At 40.8% G+C, this 18,183-nt stretch overlaps 1 protein-coding gene across 1 annotated transcript in view; it reads right to left on the reverse strand.

The window, feature by feature from the left end:
* The window catches only part of LOC133486122 (ras-related protein ORAB-1-like), a 31,246-nt gene extending 13,813 nt beyond the window's left edge, over positions 1-17,433 (reverse strand). Inside the window, exons 1-5 of the mRNA XM_061790828.1 lie at positions 17,059-17,433; positions 15,903-15,975; positions 11,636-11,731; positions 8,474-8,569; positions 581-712 (exon numbers count right to left, since the gene is read on the reverse strand). Coding sequence (XP_061646812.1) covers positions 581-712; positions 8,474-8,569; positions 11,636-11,731; positions 15,903-15,975; positions 17,059-17,072 — 411 coding nt within the window. The 5' untranslated portion in view covers positions 17,073-17,433. The remainder of the gene's footprint in view (positions 1-580; positions 713-8,473; positions 8,570-11,635; positions 11,732-15,902; positions 15,976-17,058) is intronic.
* Between the last annotated feature and the right edge of the window lie 750 nt (positions 17,434-18,183).

Raw genomic sequence — 18,183 nt, forward strand, 5'->3', positions numbered from 1 at the left:
CCCAACAAGGATAAGCAGTTTAGAAAATGGAATGATGGCTATCACCTGCCATGTCAAAGTTGTGTCAAGTAGGAATATAACACTGTTCCATTCCAAACCGCTTCAAGTGCCATGCCTATTTATTTCTTTTTTTAATACACCTTGTTTCAATTAATCAGCTTTTGAGCAGCACTGTAAATGTTACAAAATGGCAGCACTCTGAACCAGAGTAGATCCAAGCTTCTTTTTGCTTTTGAAAATGTTTTTCACCGACTCAAACTTTTGCTGGTTCTGAGAAAAAGTAATATTTTCAACCTGTGGAAGATGTTGAATAAAGGCACCATCAACGTGTGAAAATGTGTCTGCATTCACGTAACAGATGGATTCCAGAGCTGGGGTATGTTGCTGTTGAATCCTATCACTGTAATTTTCTAAAAATCCAAAGACACTTTTGCGTCAGGATATTGTTCCAATCAGTTTTAATTTCAGTCCAATCAGAGGATTTTTCTTTTGTCAGTCCGAGAAGGTTATGAATTTATAAACGCAGTGTAAGTGCACATTCAAGAGGGAATGCTGTCAATTGTTGAACTGGCAGCCTTACCTTTGCTGTTGTGTAATCCACCACCTTCTTTGTCGTCAGGTCACACTTGTTGCCTACCAACAACTTGTTGACATTTTCACTGGCATAGCGGTCAATCTCCTGTAGCCATTGTTTAACATTGTTGAAGGATTCCTGTGAAATCAAACAGAGTACTATTGTGTTAGCACACAACTGCCACAATTTAAAGTGAATGATTAATTTCAAATAAAGATTAGCTGTTCTAATAAGCTTGATATGGACTGACAAGATGAAGGTTTAGCTTTTTGGAAGGTGTGTGTCTCATGAACTGAAATTAGTTTACTTTTGCCTGATGAATGTTATTAACTCATTTAGTGATAAAGAGGTATTAATATATATATTTTTCATAAACCCATCCATTTAGTGCCAAAGATGTATTAAGTTTTCAGTGGGTTTTTTTTTTTTTTTTTTTAATAAACTTATAGAGGGTTTGGCGCAGTTGCACATTAAGGTGTGAATTTTATTTAATTTTTTTACCTTTCCTCCTCGGACTTTAGCAACACCAAATATTTTGTGGCAAATAGTGAGGATAAGCGGTAAAGGAAATGGATGGATGGATGTACACATATTTCTATAAATTGTAGTTGGTGCAATCAGCAGCAGAAAAAACTCCCACACTTGTTGGCAATAAAGTTGAAAAAAAGTATTTTTCTCCATTTTACACTACAGCAATAATGTTTCATTTTTATGTCAATTTAATGTGTGGCAAAAAAAGTATTTAGTCAGGCACCAATTGTGCAAGTTCTCCCACTTGAAAAGATGAAAGAGGCCTGTGATTTTTATCACAGGTATACTTCACCGATGAGAAAAAAATCAAATGAAAAATTCCAGAAAATCACATCTGATTTTTAATGAATTGGTAAATTCTGAGGAAAAATAAGTATTTGGTCACCTACAAACATGCTAGCTTTCTGGCTCTCACAGACCTATAACTTCTTATTTAAGAGGCTCCTGTCCTCCAATGGTTACCTGTATTAATGGCACCTGTTTCAACTCATTATCAGTATAAAAGACACCTTTCCACAACCTCAAACAGTCACACTCCAAACTCCACTATGGCCAAGACCAAAGAGCTGTCAAAGGGCACCACAAACAAAGTTGTAGACCTGCACCAGGCTGGCAAGACCGAATCTGCAATAGGTAAGCATAACAACAGTAACAAAGGCTACTATCAGTTACAAACTACGCCGTCACTGACTCAAATCCTGCAGTGCCAGATGTGACCGCCTGCTGAAGCCAGTACATGTCCACGCCCATCTGAAGTTTGCTAGAGAGCATTTGAGTATGATCCAGAAGAGGATTGGGAGAATGTCAAATGGTCAGATGAAAACAAAATAGAACGTTTTGGTAAAAACTCAACTTGTCATGTTTGGAGGAGAAAGAATGTTGAGTTGCATCCAAAGAACACCATACCTACTGTGACGCATGAGGGTGGAAACATCATGCGTTGGGGCCGTTTTTGTGCAAAGGGACCAGGACGACTGATCCGTGTAAAGGAAAGAATAAATAGGGCCAAGTATCGTGAGATTTTGAGTGAAAACCTCCTTCCATCAGCGAGGGTATTGAAGATGAAACGTGGCTGGGTCTTTCAGCACGACAATGCCGGCCGGGCAACGAAGGAGTGGCTTCGCAAGAAGCATTTGAATGTCCTGGAGGGGCCTACCCAATCTCGAGAGTTCAACACCATAGAAAATCTTTGAAGGGAGTTCAAAGTCTGCTGCCCAGCGAAAGCCCCAAAACATCATTGCGCTTGAGGACCTTCTCTTTTGTCTACCTCAAGCTCTCTTGCCTGGCAGCTTCATTCTGATCACGCTTCTACCAATATACTCAACTATCTCTCCTCTGGACGTGTTCAAACCATCGAAGTCTGCTCTATCTAACTTTTTCTCCAAAAAATATAACCATGACTGTCCCTCTGATGAGCTCATTTCTAATCCTATCCAACCTGCTCACACCTAGAGAGAACCTCAGCATCTTCATTTCTGCCACATCCAGCTCTGCTTCCTGTTGTCTCTTCAGTGCCACTGTCGCTAATCTGTACATCATGGCTGGCCTCACTCCTGTTTTATAAACTTTGCCCTTCATCCTAGCAGAGACTCTTCTGTCACACAACACACCTGACACCTTCCACCCGTTCCAACCTGCTTGGACCCGTTTCTTCACTTCCTTACCACACTCACCATTGCTCTGGACTGTTGACCCCAAGCATTTAAAGTCCTCCACCCTTGCTATCTCTTCCCCCTGTAGCGTCACTCTTCCCCCTCCACCCCTCTCATTCATGCACATACATTGTCTTACTTTGACTACTTACCTTCATTCCTCTCCTTTCCAATGCATGCCTCCACCTTTCAAACTGTTCCTCCAACTGCTCCTTGCTTCCACTGCAGATCACAATGTCATCTGCGAACATCACAGTCCACATGGATTCCAGTCTAAACTCATTTGTCAGCCTATCCATCACCACTGCAAACAGGAAAGGGGTCAGGGCTGATCCCTGATGCAGTCCCACCTCCACCTTAAACTCCTCTGTCACACCTACAGCACACCTCATCACTGTTCTGCTGCCCTCATACATGTCCTGTATTATTCTAACATGCTTCTCTGTCACTCCAGACTTCCGCATGCAGTACCACAGTTCCTCTCTGGGTACTCCGTCATAGGCTTTCTCTAGATCAACAAAGACACAATGTCGCTCCTCCTTCTGACCTTCTCTGTACTTTTCCATCAACATCCTCAAGGCAAATAATGCATCTGTGGTACTCTTTCTAGGCATGAAACCATACTGTTGCTCGCAAATACTCACATCTGTTGTGAGTCTAGCCTCCACTACTCTTTCCCATAACTTCATTGTCTAGCTCATTAACTTTATTCCTCGATAGTTCCCACAGCTCACACATGACCCTTTTTCTTAAAAATGGGCAGCAGCACACTTTTTCTCCATTCCTCCAGCATCTTCTCACCTACAAGAATTCCACTGAACAAGCTGGTCAAAAACTCCACACTTGCCATTTCTCCTAGAAACTTCCATACCTCCACAGGTGTCATCAGGACCAACTGCCTTTCCATTTTTCATCCTCTTAAATGCCTAACTTCCCCCTTACTAATCATTGCCACTTCCTGGTCCACCACACTTGCCTCTTCTACTCTCTTCTCCCCTCTCATTTTCCTTATTCATCAACTTCTTGAAGTATTCTTTCCGTCTATCCAGCAGACTACTGGCACCAGTCAACATTTCCATATATATTCTTAATTACCTTAACTTGCTGCAAATCCTTCCCATCTCTATCCCTCTGTCTGGCCAATCTGTATAGATCCTTTTCTCCTCCTTGAGTGTCCAACCTGCCATACACGTCATCATATGCCTCTTGTTTGCCCTTTGCCACCTCTACCTTTGCCCTCCGTCGCATCTCAATGTAATCCTCTCTCCTCTCCTTGGTTCTTTCAGTGTCCCACTTCTTAGCTATCCTCTTTCCTTGTATAATTTTCTGTACTTTGAGATTCCACCACCAAGTTTCATTTCCCCCTTTCCTGCCAGAAGATACACCAAGTACTCTCCTGCCTGTCTCTCTGACCACCTTGGCTGTAGTGATCCAGTCTTCTGGAAGCTCCCCCTATCCACAGAGAGCCTCTCTCACCTCTTCCTGAAAAGCCACACAACAACTCTTCCTTTCTCAGCTTCCACCACATGGTTCACTGCTCTGCCTTTGTCTTCTTAATCATCCTCCCCACCAGCAGATTCATTTTACAAACCACCATCCTATGCTGTCTAGCCACACTCTCCCCTGCCACTACCTTACAGTCAGTAACCTGCTTCAGTCTACATCATCTGCGCAAGATGTTATCCACCTGCGGGCCTCTACCGCCGCTCTTGTAGGTCACCTTATGTTCACTACAGCCGTTTGCATCCTTTTGGCAAAGTCTACTACCATCTGACCCTCCAAATTCCTTTCCTGGATGCCAAACTTATCAATCACTTCTTCATCACCCCTGTTTCCTTTACCAAAATGTCCATTACAATCTGCACCAATCAGATTCAATCATAACTTTCTGCCTCTGTGATGCTCAGAACTACAGTGGGTCCGGAAAGTATTCAGACCCTCTTAAATATTTCACTGTTATATAGCAGCCATTTTCTAAAATGCTTTTTCATTTTTTTTTTCACATTAATGTACACACAGTACCCCATATTGACAGAAATAGAATTGTTGAAATTTTTGCAGATTTATTAAAAAAGAAAAACTGAAATATCACTGTCATAAGTATTCAGACCCTTTGCTCAGTATTTAGTAGAAGCCTCCTTTTGAGCTAATACAGCCATGAGTCTTTTGGGGAATGATGCAACAAGTTTTTCACACTTGGCTTTGGGGATCATCTGGCATTCCAACTTGCAGATCCACACCAGTTCTGTCAGGTTGGATGGTGAACATTGGTGGGCAGCCATTTTCAGGGCTTTTCAGAGATGCTTAATTGGGTTTAAGCCAGGGCTCTGGCTGGGCCATTCAAAAACAGTCACAGAGTTGTTCTGAAGCCACTACTTCGTTATTTTAGCTGTGTGCTTAGGGTCATTGCCTTTTTTGAAAGTGAACCTTCGGCCCAGTCTGAGGTTCTGAGCACTATGGAGAAGGTTTTCGTCCAGGATATCCCTGTACTTGGCCGCATTCATCTTTTCTTTCGATTGCAACCAGCCTCCCTGTCCTTGTAGCTGAAAAACACACCCACAGCATGATGCTGCCACCACCATGCTTCACTGTTGGGACTGTATTGGACAGGTTATGAGCAATGCCTGGTTTTCTCCACACATACCACTTAGAATTAAGTCCAACAATTTCTACCTTGGTCTCATCAGATCAGAGAATCTTATGTCTCACCATCTTAGAGTCCTTCAGGTGTTTTTTTTTAGCAAACTCCATGTGGGCTTTCATGTGTCTTTCACTGAGGAGAGGCTTCCGTCGGGCCACTCTACCATAAAGCCCCGACTGGTGGAGGGCTGCAGTGATGGTTGACTTTCTAGCACTTTCTCCCCTCTCCTGACTGCATCTCTGGAGCTCAGACACAGTGATTTTTGGGTTCTTCTTTACCTCTCTCACCAAGGTTCTTCTACCCCGATTGCTGGCCGGACGGCCAGCTCTCGGAAGGGTTTTGATCGTCCCAAACGTCTACCATTTAAGGATTATAGTGACCACTGTGCTCTTAGGAACCTTAAGTGCAGCAGAAATGTTTTGTAACCTTGGCCAGATCTGTGCCTCGCCACAATTCTGTCTCCGAGCTCTTCAGGCACTTCCTTTGACCTCATGATTCTCATTTGCTCTGACATGCAGTGTGAGCTGTAAGGTCTTATATAGACAGGGGTGTGGCTTTCCTAATCAAGTCCAATCAGTATAATCAAACACAGCTGGACTCCAATAAACGTGTAGAAGCATCTCAAGGATGATCAGAAGAAATAGACAGCACCAGAGTTAAATATATGAGTGTCACAGCAAAGGGTCTGAATACTTATGGCTGTAAGATATTTCAGTTTTTCTTTTTTAATAAATTTTTCTTTTTTCTTTTCTTTTTTTCTGTCAATATGGGGTGCTGTGTGTACATTGAGCAAAATAATGAACTTAAATGATTTTAACAAATGGCTGCAATATAACAGAGTGAAAATTTAAGGGGTCTGAAAACATTCCATACCCACTTCATCTCGTTCCTGCCAGAATTTATCTTCCACCTCTAGGTCACATCCTACATTTGGGGCATAGCCACTAATCACATTACACACAACACCCTCAATTTCAAGTTTCAGCCTCATCACTTGATCTGATACTCTTTTCACCTCCAAGACATTTTTAGCTAACTCTTCCTTTAAAATAACCCCTACTCCATTTATCTTCCCATCTACACCATGGTAAACTAATTTAAACCCTGCCCCTAAATTTCAGGAAAATTCTTTGAAGTTGGCACGCAGCCCTTGGCAGTTCCCTTCAGTCTCCTATTCAGGAGGTAAACTGCATGTTCTATTAGGTTAAGGTCCGGTGACTGACTTGGCCAGTCTAAGACCCTCACTTTTTCCCCCTGATTAAGTCCTTTGTTCTGATGGCAGTATGTTTTGGGTCATTGTCTTGTTGGATGATGAAATTTCTCCCAATTAGTTTGGATGCATTTTTTTCTGTAAATTGCCAGACATCATGAGTTATATCATCAATGAAGAATAGTGAGCCGTTCCCAAAGCAGCCATAAAAGCCCAAGCCATGACATTACCTCCACCATGCTTCACAGATGAGCTTGTGTGTTTTGGAGCATAAGCAGATAACTTACACTCTCCCTACTTTGACCTTTACATCACTTTGGTAGAGGTTAATCTTGGTCTCATCAGTCCAGAAAACTTTGTTCAAAAACCTTTGTGGCTCATCTCTGTACTTCTTTGCAAAATACAATCTGTCCTTCCGATTCTTTTTACTAATGAGTGGCTTGCATCTTGTGGTATGACCTGTATATTTCTTCACTCAGACTTCTTCGAACAGTGGATTGTGATACCTTAACCCCTGCCCTGTGGAGGTTGGCAAACCATTTTGTCTGCCCCGTAATCCTTTCGGATCATATCATTCTAAATGAACCAATATTGATCCTTGAATTGGATCGGCAACCATGAATCATGATACAAATCATTGCTAAAATGAATCGTTACACCCCTATTTATTATATAACCTTTATTAGTCCTGCAACAGGAAAATGTGCATTGTTTCACCAGCAATACTGGATTCAGTAAATACAAAAACAGCATGCAGGAGAAAACCATTGGCTGAACAAAGTCCACCATTACAATGTTGATGCAATAAATACATTAAAATAATATTGCAGCCATAATTTATTACCAATTACGATTACAGAGTAATGATTATGTTGTACAATTGAACAGTGTGCAGAACTCTTTTTATTCTATTATATACTATACTCCAATAACTGTACTGCGGTAATTTTCTTGTCAATTTTAAAAATAGACATTCAGACTAATTGTTCTGGAAGTGAATTTCTTGAGGTTGGCAGCTCTGCAGTCAGAGCCACAAATGCAATTTTACTAATAATTAGCATAGTTTCATAATTGATAATTAGGGGGTTTGAATTTTTTTTATATCAATTAATGTAAAGCGCTTTGTGTAGCATGGTTTTGTATGAAAATCGGTTACCAATTAAGTTTGATCGATTGAAAATTTCTTTCAGAGTTTCAGCTTTCGGCCTCGTCTTCCTCATTTTTGGTCAAGAATTTTCATTTCACTGCATCACTAAACCTTTATTTCTTATTCCATGAATGCAGTATTAATCAGAATACCGTGTTTTGACAAATGCTGGCACATGCAACCTATTCTTGCAAATAAATAAATATGGATTTATCCTTTTAGAATATCTATTTTGTTAAGTGCACAAATTGGTATTTCTGACAGTTTCTTTTTTAGATTTTAGTTTGTTTAAGATGGGATATTTCAATGTATTTAATTTGTTTGCATTATTATTTTGTCCTGCACCATTGATTATATCAGTTTACTTGATTTGAATCACGTTGCATTACATTTTGGCCATACTGTATAAAAAGGTATCATTTCGGTATACCTTTATTCGAATAAACAAAAATAAAGACAGTTGAGCCAATTATGAACGGCTCTCTTTTTTTCTTCTTAATGCATTGTCAAGGTATCAGATTGGGATTTTGTATCAGCAGATACTCAAGACTTGGACGGACAGACAGACAGAGACAGACAGACAGAGAGACATCTCGAATGAAAACGGAATATATTTATAAAAATAATTATCCAGAATGGAATTGAGGGGTTTCATTAGATGGGGAAATCACATAGAATGAGTGTTTCAAGGTAGGAAATGCTGTGGTGTTACACTTACCTGATCTGTGACATCATATACTACAATGATACCATGAGCGCCTCGGTAGTAACTGGACGTGATTGTACGAAACCTCTCTTGACCTGCTGTATCCCACTGTCAAAGCAAAAAACAGGACCAAATTAGTATATGGATTTATAAATAATGCCCCTGTACGCAGTGGTTTGTGTTCACACTGTAAAAATTCAAAGTGCATCAAACAGCGTCACCACAAACCATGGGATGTCGCTCTCTTCTTTTATTGTTCACAAAAAGGTTTGCTGTATGAATTACCAAGTGAAACATAAGTAAACACAATATGAAGCAAAACCAAACAAAAAATCTGTACAATCTAGCAGCCTAAGCAAACAGGTGAATACACTTTAAAAACATGACGCGCGCATGAATCATTCGTGGGGGGAAAGGTAGACAAGCTGCTATCAGCTGTCTATGCGGCTGCTAATTGCCATCTAAACCAAAGATGTATCTGTTAAGTCAACAGTCTAATCTGTTTATATGCCAAATTTAGTTTTCTCACCATATTTATATTGTAGCGCAGTGCGAGCATACTAACCCATTGTGTCCTGTTATCTGCCGATGCTATTGCTGCTTCTTATGTGCTTCTACTGTGCACACGCTAGCTACATGACAGAATACAGAGGAGCCAGCGACGGAGATACAGCATTTAGGATAAAAATTAATGCCAAGGTTGGGACCAAAAGTTGGATTGCTTTCGCACTACATGCGAACTCCTTCAGAGTGCGTTTAGAACCTTATCAAGACCAAATCTTGTGGGAGGTCTCAGACTTAGCCAGTGTGAGCAAACGACAGTTCAATCAAAACAAACTAAATGGCTAGTGTCAAAGCACCCTTAAAGTCCACTTTATTTGCCTAGTGCCAAGTTTACAACCCCTTCCAAGCAAAGTTCAAATACATTTATTTGTGGTGGGCCACACACAATCACATTTTGGCCGTCACAAATAGAGTTGGGCTTTTGCTGTCAGAAAAGCCGCGCTGTGCTTCTTTTGTACGTCTGTTAATGATCCATACCACGGATTTCCTTTCTGATACGATATTGAAAATACAGTCCCTCAAATGACTGAAAATCGGAGAATTAAGATCCAGTCCAACCAGACTCGTTCTTTTGCAGACATTGGACCGATTTCAAAGATGAGGTCGGGACACCCCTAATATATGTGCGTGCGTGCGTGCGTGCGCACACGCACACACTCCCCTCCAAAAGTATTGGAACAGCAAGGTCAACTCCTTTGTTTTTGTTGAATACTGAAGACATTTGGGTTTCAGATCGAAAGATGAACATGAGACAAAAGTTTAGAATTCCAGCTTTTATTTCATGCTATTTACATCTTTCATCTCATCCTTGTCGTTCCAATACTTTTGGAGGGGACTGTATATACACACACTGTATATTCAGTGGAACATCAGGTTACAAACGACTGTTTACGAACAATTCGGGTTACGTACAAAGCCGTAGAAAAATTACCTCTGCTTACGTATTATTTTCGGTTTGCTAACAATCTTGTTATGGACGAACGGAAGGATCTATGTTGTCCTGCCACTCGTGGTGCATGATGATCACTGACTCTGCATCACGCTTGGATGTAAGCTGAAAACTAGTTGTCTGCTCAGCGGCGTAACAGGGAAATCTGTTCTTGGCGGAAGTTCCGCCTAAACATCCTCGATCATCCAATCACAAATCAAAGTGTTTGTGATTGACATGGTTAAAAAAAAAAGTCCGGAAGTCATTTTATTTTTGTCAAAAAATACTATTTTAAGTATGTATCTCATTTATTGAATTGTGGCATCACTTTAATGAAAACAATAAACTGTTTATGTTGGAGTAATCACGTCAAAATAACTCTACGGAGGCATTCGCTCGGCGGCCTATACACACATTCAGCCAATCTGATGCAACCAGCAGCCGCCCAAGTATAAAGACTGAAAGAGGTGCGCTATTGCCACGCAGAACATTTTCTAAAAAAGGTTTAAAAAAAATAATAATTTAAAATTTTTTTTAAAAAAAATTTAAAAAAAGGGCTCAGCAGTCAGAATGGCAACCAAGACAAAAAGGTATACTGCTTAAGATAGTGTTAGTGTGTTCGTGTCATTGACTGTGCGTCACGCAATACAAGGTAGACACTGTATTGTTGTCTTTTGTTTTTTTGCTCTTTACTAGATTGATAAAAATGAGAAAGCGCTCGATGGTGATAGCGTGAGCGAGGCAATAAAAATGATCAAAACAATGTGCAGCAAATTGACCAAAAGAGCAATTGATCTTTGACAATGTGACGTCCCACTTTAAAAAAAAAATAATAATAATTTATTCTGAACAGAGAAAGAATTGTTTCCCTGGATCAGTTTGTTGCGCCACAATCAACCAATTAGAAAAGAAACAGACAAAAGAAAAACACCTGAATCAGAATTTCCCTGTATTATGGATGGAAGGCTTCTTCAGTGAGTAGCTATAATCCTCCTCCTCTCTCCCCTCCTTCATTAACGTCAATGAGCAATAAACATCAATTTATTAAGTTTTTTATTTCTTGATAATAGTGTGTTTTCACAAGTTATACTGCACTCTATTTTTTCACACACACTGAACAAAAAAAGATAAGAATAATTTAATTTTGCAGTGGAATTAATTTCCATTCATTTCAAACAGGTTACAAACGGTCACGGAATAAATTACGTTCGTAACCCGAGGTTCCGCTGTATATGTGCACGTGTTAAAAGCAGGTACGAGCAGCCGTCAAAGGCGCTCCGACCTCCTGATCGTCTCAAACGTAGGGTTTGAACACAAGTCTACTTTCAGCTAGCTCCTGTGAATATAAATCCTCATCTTGCTCGTATTCCAAAATCTAGCTCCCCATTCAAAGTAAGTGCAGGACGCAAATGATTGACAAACATTACATCCCTTCCGGTAGCCCTTGCCGTGAAAAGAGGAACTACACACCCAGGATGTGGCCAAATCTGGAACGTTCGGGAATGCTCAATAAAAGCTAGAGATTATCGTCTTCTAATATTCATACTTTTTGTGACATTTTTGTTTGGTGGTGTGCCGTGAGATTTACTAATGCGAAAGGTTGGGAAACACTGCTGTCAACAATAATCAAGTGAGAAAACTTTACAGAGAAAATTAGCCATTTGACAAATGGTGTTACGTACAATCTGAAGTTTAATGGTCTTTCCATCTAGTTCTATGGTCCGTATTTTGAAGTCCACACCAATTGTGCTGATGTAGCTTTCTGTGTACGTATCGTCCTGCAAAGAAAAAAGGATCACTTTGTTTCACTACACAGATACACACACACACACAGAACATCCATTTCAAACTGTTACATTTTTACCCAGCAAGTATGCATTATAGCCAAATCAAGCAGGTGTTTTTTGTAACATTAAAACTGCTGTTACTAAACAATCAAAGTCTACATTTTGTTAGTCTATGACATTACAACCCCAATTCCAATGAAGTTGGGACGTTGCGTTAAACAAATAAATATAGAATACAATGATTTGCAAATCATGGTCAACCTTTATTTAATTTAATACACTACAAAGACAATATATTTAATGTTCAAACTGATAAACGATTGTTTTTAGCAAATAATCATTAACTTAGAATTTTATGGCCGAAACACATTCCAAAAAAGCTGGGACAGGTGGCAAAAAAGACTGAGAAAGTGGAGGAATGGGCATCAAACACCTGATTCGAACATCCCATAGGTGAACAGGGTAATTGGGAACAGGTGGGTGCCATGATTGGGTAGAGAAGAAGCTTCCCTGAATTGCTCAGTCATTCACAAGCATAGATGGAGCAAGGTTCACCTCTTTGTGAACAAGTGTGTGAGAAAATAGTCGAACAGTTTAAGGACAATGTTCCTCATCTTACAATTGCAAGGAATTGAGGGATTTCATCATCTACGGTCTATAATATCATCAAAAGGTTCAGAGAATCTGGAGAAATCACTGCATGTAAGCGGCAAGGCCGAAAACCAACATTGAATGTCCCTGACATTCGATCCCTCAGGCGGCACTGCATCAAAAACCGACATCAACGTGTAAAGGATATCACCACATGGGCTCAGGAACACTTCAGAAAAACAATGTCAGCAAATACAGTTTGGCGTTACATCCATAAGTGCAACTTGAAACTCTACTATGCAAAGCAAAAGGCATTTATAAACCTCACCCACAGAAACACCGCCGGCTTCTCTGGGCCCGAGCTCATCTAAGATGGACTGATGCAGAGTGGAAAAGTGTTCTGTGGTCCGACGAGTCCACATTTCAAATTGTTTTTGGAAATTGTGGACGTCGTGTCCTCCGGGCCAAAGAGGAAAAGAACCACCCGGAGTGTTATGGACGCAAAGTTCAAAAGCCAGAATCTGTGATGGTATGGGGCTGTGTTAGTGCCAATGGCCTGGATAACTTACACATCTGTGAAGGCACCCATTAATGCTGAAAGGTAAATACAGGTCTTGGAGAATCACATGCTGCCATCCAAGCAATGTCTTTTTCATGGACGCCCCTGCTTATTTCAGCAAGACAATGCCAAACCACATTCTGCACGTGAACAGCATGGCTTCATAGTAAAAGAGTGCGGCTACTAGACTGGCCTGCCTGCAGTCCAAACCTGTCTCCCATTGAAAATCTGTGGCGCATTATGAAGTGTAAAATAAGACAACGGAGACCCCGGAGACTGTTGAACAGCTGAAGCTGTACAAGATGGGAAAGAATTCCACCTACAAAGCTTCAACAATTAGTGTCCTCAGTTACCAAACGTTTATTGAATGTTGTTAAAAGAAAAGGTGATGTAACACAGTGGTAAACATGACCCTGTCCCATCTTTTCTGGAACATTTTGCAGGCATATAATTCTAAGTTAATGATTATATTCTAAAAATAAATAAAGTTTAGCAGTTTGAACATTAAATATCTTGTCTTTGTAGTGTATTCAATTAAATATAGGTTGAACACGATTTGCAAACCATTGTATTCTGTTTTTATTTATGTTTAACAAAACATCCCAACTTCATTGGAATTGGGGTTGTAAAATAACATCTTAAACTGTGCCTCAAGGAATACAATAGCGTATCAGTTTATTTAAACTATGAAGTAAGAATGTGCATATACAATTAGAACATGAACATGAGCAGAGGTCTTCAAATAAAGTGCTAAGTAGAAGTACGAACGAGTCAATCGTAAATCGAATCAACTATCGAGTTTAAAACAATTTTAAAAAACAATTTCAATCAGAATCTGAATTTTCCTATACAAATGAAACAAGTTAATGTACTTTTTAAAAATTGTGTCAAGCGCCTTATACTTCTGCCGCCACTTTGACTTACTCTGCATCGCTTATGTGCATGTACGCATTGTGGATTCACAGAGAGCGCCATAAAGTTAGTCTTAAAAAAAAATAAATTAAATTAAATTCAATAAAAAAAACAGGGTCATGGCTGCTGGAGTCTAGCTGTCTAATGAGCTGCATGGATACAATGGAAATGGGGCCATCGCTACTCGCTGGAGAAAGTGACCACGGCGGCAGATTTAACGGGGTTCGAGGCTGCGACCAAAGTGGTTGTATTTTCAACCATTTTTTTCAGCTTGTGTGATAAAAATTTCATTGTCACACATGTGCGAGACCATGTTTTAATGATTGAAAATCACCTTTTTGCCACTGCAAAAAGAGATAGAGATAGAGAGAGAGTCAACAATTCTCGTTTTCATTTAACTTGTTATTACAAACAGATGTGTGCAAAGTGTTTCAAAGCTTTGTTATTAAGCTTGCAAATCTTTCTATCTTTAAACTAACCCTAGTCCCAAACCTGTTTATAGCATAAACAGAAAATGTACAGTCAAAAAACCCATACTTCTTTAAAGAGGACTGCATAGGGGGGAAAAAAAACTATCATTAAAATAAAGTGCAATAATTGTTGTCTGTTGGGGACTATAATTTTAAATTGGTTTCTTTTGCTAGTAAATACATTGCAAAAAAGTGTGAATCATTATAAAAGATACCTTTATCTGGTGGTGGTACACTTATACTATCGTTTTTAAATGTATGTCAAATCATATGGTTGTGGCAATGCTAAAAATTAAGTGGTTTTCCCAGGGGAAAAGGGTTAGGAGGCCTGACAAGCTGACTGCTGGCCCCTGTCGTCGAACAAATGATCAAACATAAGTCTTTTTTTTTTTTTTTAAGTAATTGCCTTGCCTGTGTGGAGTTTGCATGTTCCCCCCTGTGCCTGTGTGGGTTTTCTTCAGGTACTCCGGTTTCCTCCCACATCCCAAAAACATGCATGGTAGGTTAATTGAAGACTCTAAATTGCCCGTAGGTGTGAATGTGAGCATGCATAGTTGTTTTTTTCTATTTGTGCGATTGCAATTGGGTGGCGACCAGTTCATGGTGTATCCCGCCTTTTGCCCAAAAGATAGCTGGGATAGGCTCCAGCACACCCACGACCCGAGTGAGGATAAGCAGTACGGAAAACGGATGGATGGATAATTGACCTGTTTTGTCTGCCACTGCTTGTTGCAGACAATCGTCTTGTTCACAGTAAATTATTTTGCAAATATACATCTCGAGTCAGTGTCAATCTTTACTTCATGCGAAACTATAGCATGCCGTGGTCATGCTGTACCTCCTCAAAAAAAGGGTGCACCCAAATCATGTGCTGGTGCGACCAACTTGCAAAAGTTAGTATAGAGCCCCGTTTAATGGGAGAATGTTGAGCCAACACAGCGTGCCGTGAAGCTAGAGTGGTAAGGTCGCTGGCAGGCTAACTAGCTAGTAGGCTAGCTGGAAAAGCAGCAGCTTGGTCCCCGAGGATTTACGGCACCGGCGACAAGTGCAAACCAGACCCGGCCGAGATTCTACCTGTGGCCAAGCTACGGCGACGGATCTACGTGAGCGTAAACTATTTTAAAATAAAAAGATAACGTTTCTGTACGGAGACGCGGTAGCAAAAACACGCGAGTCAAAATGGTTTCCAAATAATCACATTGGAGTTTTCATTTCTTGGACCACAATTTTGGAATAGTACAAGCAGTAAAAGAGATCAAATTCATTCGATCATCGCTCGTTTCAGTCGTCACCAACGAGCATGGAAAAATACCACAAGTCCGAGCACTTGTGCTCAGCAACCAATCATATTTTGTTTTAGAATTCACAGAGAAGTGTGGAAAGAGAGAACAAACTGCATCAGCAACTCAATTCATTTGTGCATCCAAATATACTCACTGACAGAATCAGTTGCAGACACACTATAGCATGTTTGCCCATAAGAGCATCATCGTTCGAGAACCCTCAGTGCATTGTCATCCAATTAAACATGGATGATACACTAATGTGGGATAATACTTGGACTCAGATCTTAAGCTGAATACATAAAAGCATACAAAAAGGCCGCCCATATTTTTCTGGAGAAACTTACTGCAAATCGGAGCAGGAGACAAGATTTTCCAACACCAGAGTCACCAATCAGCAGCAGTTTGAATAAATAGTCACTGTAAAAGATAGAATATGCGTTGGTGAATAAAGGCCAACATTTTCAGCGGTTGCCATTTATTTCTCTACTTTGGCTAAAAATTACACTTCATAACTGCAGAGAGACAAATCATTCACACACTTCATTTGTTCAAGAACAATATTGACACAGAAGGTGACACCATCTTGAATATTCAAATCAGCATTTGAGATGTGTGGATTAAGTATTTTAAAAGTATTCTTGAAAAAAAAGACAACTAATAATACATTAAAAAACGCAAAACACTTAGTCAACTATGAGCCAATATACATGATGGGGTTGGGACACACCTGTATAAAATTCTATGAATGACAAAAGCCTCAGAAAAGAAAAACAGAAGTAGCAGTAAGCCTAATTCCTCAACTCTGCTGTGATGGAACTGTAGGCATGTCCTTGGCATGTGATCTTCTCATGACTAAGACACTTTTGGAGGGAGGGGGGGCTGCTTCGACACACCTCGATGAAAAATATAATCAGCAACAATCCAATTCAAGTCGCTCATGTAACTTAGTTGGAGGCTACGACTGACTATAAGACATTTCGTATTTTGCTCGGTCCACTCACTCTCAATTGTGCCGCTGTACTCTTATGTTCACGCAAAGAGCTCGCTCTCGTAGCGAATTTAACGATTAGTGTGAAATTCAACGAACCGGTGCCACCGGTTCCCCGAGCCTCACGTAACAGGTGACCACGTGCAAAATAAACATTCGGGGGTTCACGTTCTCTGCCAAAGATTCAAATTCATAAATGCATAGGTAAGTGATGTAACGCCTGTGCAGTATTATCAAAGCTGTCACTCGGGACGTTGCCCGATGTAACTTTGGCTCGCCTCCAACCTCCCACAAACAAATGCTAAATGTATGTCGCCGTTGACAGACAACCGTGTAACAGCCAAAAACAATAACCAGTATGTTTATTAAGCGCGTTCGTCTCCGTGTTCCAGCGGGCAAACGCTGTCAGCTGATGTTAGCAGCTAACCTAGCGCCACTTAACCGACGATGCTAACTTGCCTGTTGTTTGTCGCACACATACGTCAGACGCCGTTCGTAACAGCAGTACTTACTATTCGGGATTCATTGTGGACTTGTTGTAGAGCGCGTTGCCGTCTCGTGGGAAGCTTTTAATAGGATGTATGGAAAACGGGAGAGGGTGACAGGCTGAGACAGCTCCCAGAAGCACGGCCGGCTAGTTGTGTCTCAGTACAAAATTCAAAATGGCCGCAACTCCCAACCAGGAAGCACTTCACAGTAGCCAAGCCAGCTAGTAAACCGTATAAAATAACAAAACGCTGCGTACCCTGTTCTTTCTGCAAGACCGATAATGGGGGCGTTTTGCGCAAACCTAAACAAAAAGACGTTTATGCGTTGAAGACGACGCGTCCGTTCTCTCTCTCTGTCTCTCGCTCTACTACCCGGAAGTCGCTACTGCATCAGAAAACTCAGACTGCAACCCATGACGTCATTTAGTGAAACGTGGCAAAGCGATTGTCCCGTGTCAGGCAACATGCACTCCAACTCCTCTGGCACATAACGTCACCATACATTGAAAGTGCGTAAAATTTGTCGTCAATAAGTTATGTGTTCATTATTTTTGACAAAAAAGTATCGTCATTGTCGATTTTTATTTTTATTTTTTTGATAAATCTTGATCAATTTACATAATAAATTCAAGCAGACGTGTAATCAAATTGGCGGCACGGTGGCCGACTGGTTAGAGCGTCAGCCTCACAGTTCTGAGGGTTCAATCCCCGGCCCCGCCTGTGTGGAGTTTGCATGTTCTTCCCGTGCCTGCGTGGGTTTTCTCCGGGCACTCCGGTTTCCTCCCACATCCCAAAAACATGCATTAATTGGAGACTCTAAATTGCCCGTAGGCATGACTGTGAGTGCGAATGGTTGTTAGTTTCTATGTGCCCTGCGATTGGCTGGCAACCAGTTCAGGGTGTACCCCGCCTCCTGCCCGATGACAGCTGGGATAGGCTCCAGCACGCCCGCGACCCTAGTGAGGAGAAGCGGCTCAGAAAATGGATGGATGGAGGGTGTAATCAAATTACTTTATCAGACAGATACACGAATCATGCATTATCCCTAAACGTCTCACCAAAATGTCACGTGTGCGTCATGAGTCATGCTTGGGTCCCGCTTCTCATGGGAAATAGAAAGAAACATTTAGGAAGTCGCCTGATGCTTTA

This window comes from Phyllopteryx taeniolatus, chromosome 11 (assembly GCF_024500385.1).
Source record: "Phyllopteryx taeniolatus isolate TA_2022b chromosome 11, UOR_Ptae_1.2, whole genome shotgun sequence".
Classification (NCBI taxonomy): domain Eukaryota; kingdom Metazoa; phylum Chordata; class Actinopteri; order Syngnathiformes; family Syngnathidae; genus Phyllopteryx; species Phyllopteryx taeniolatus.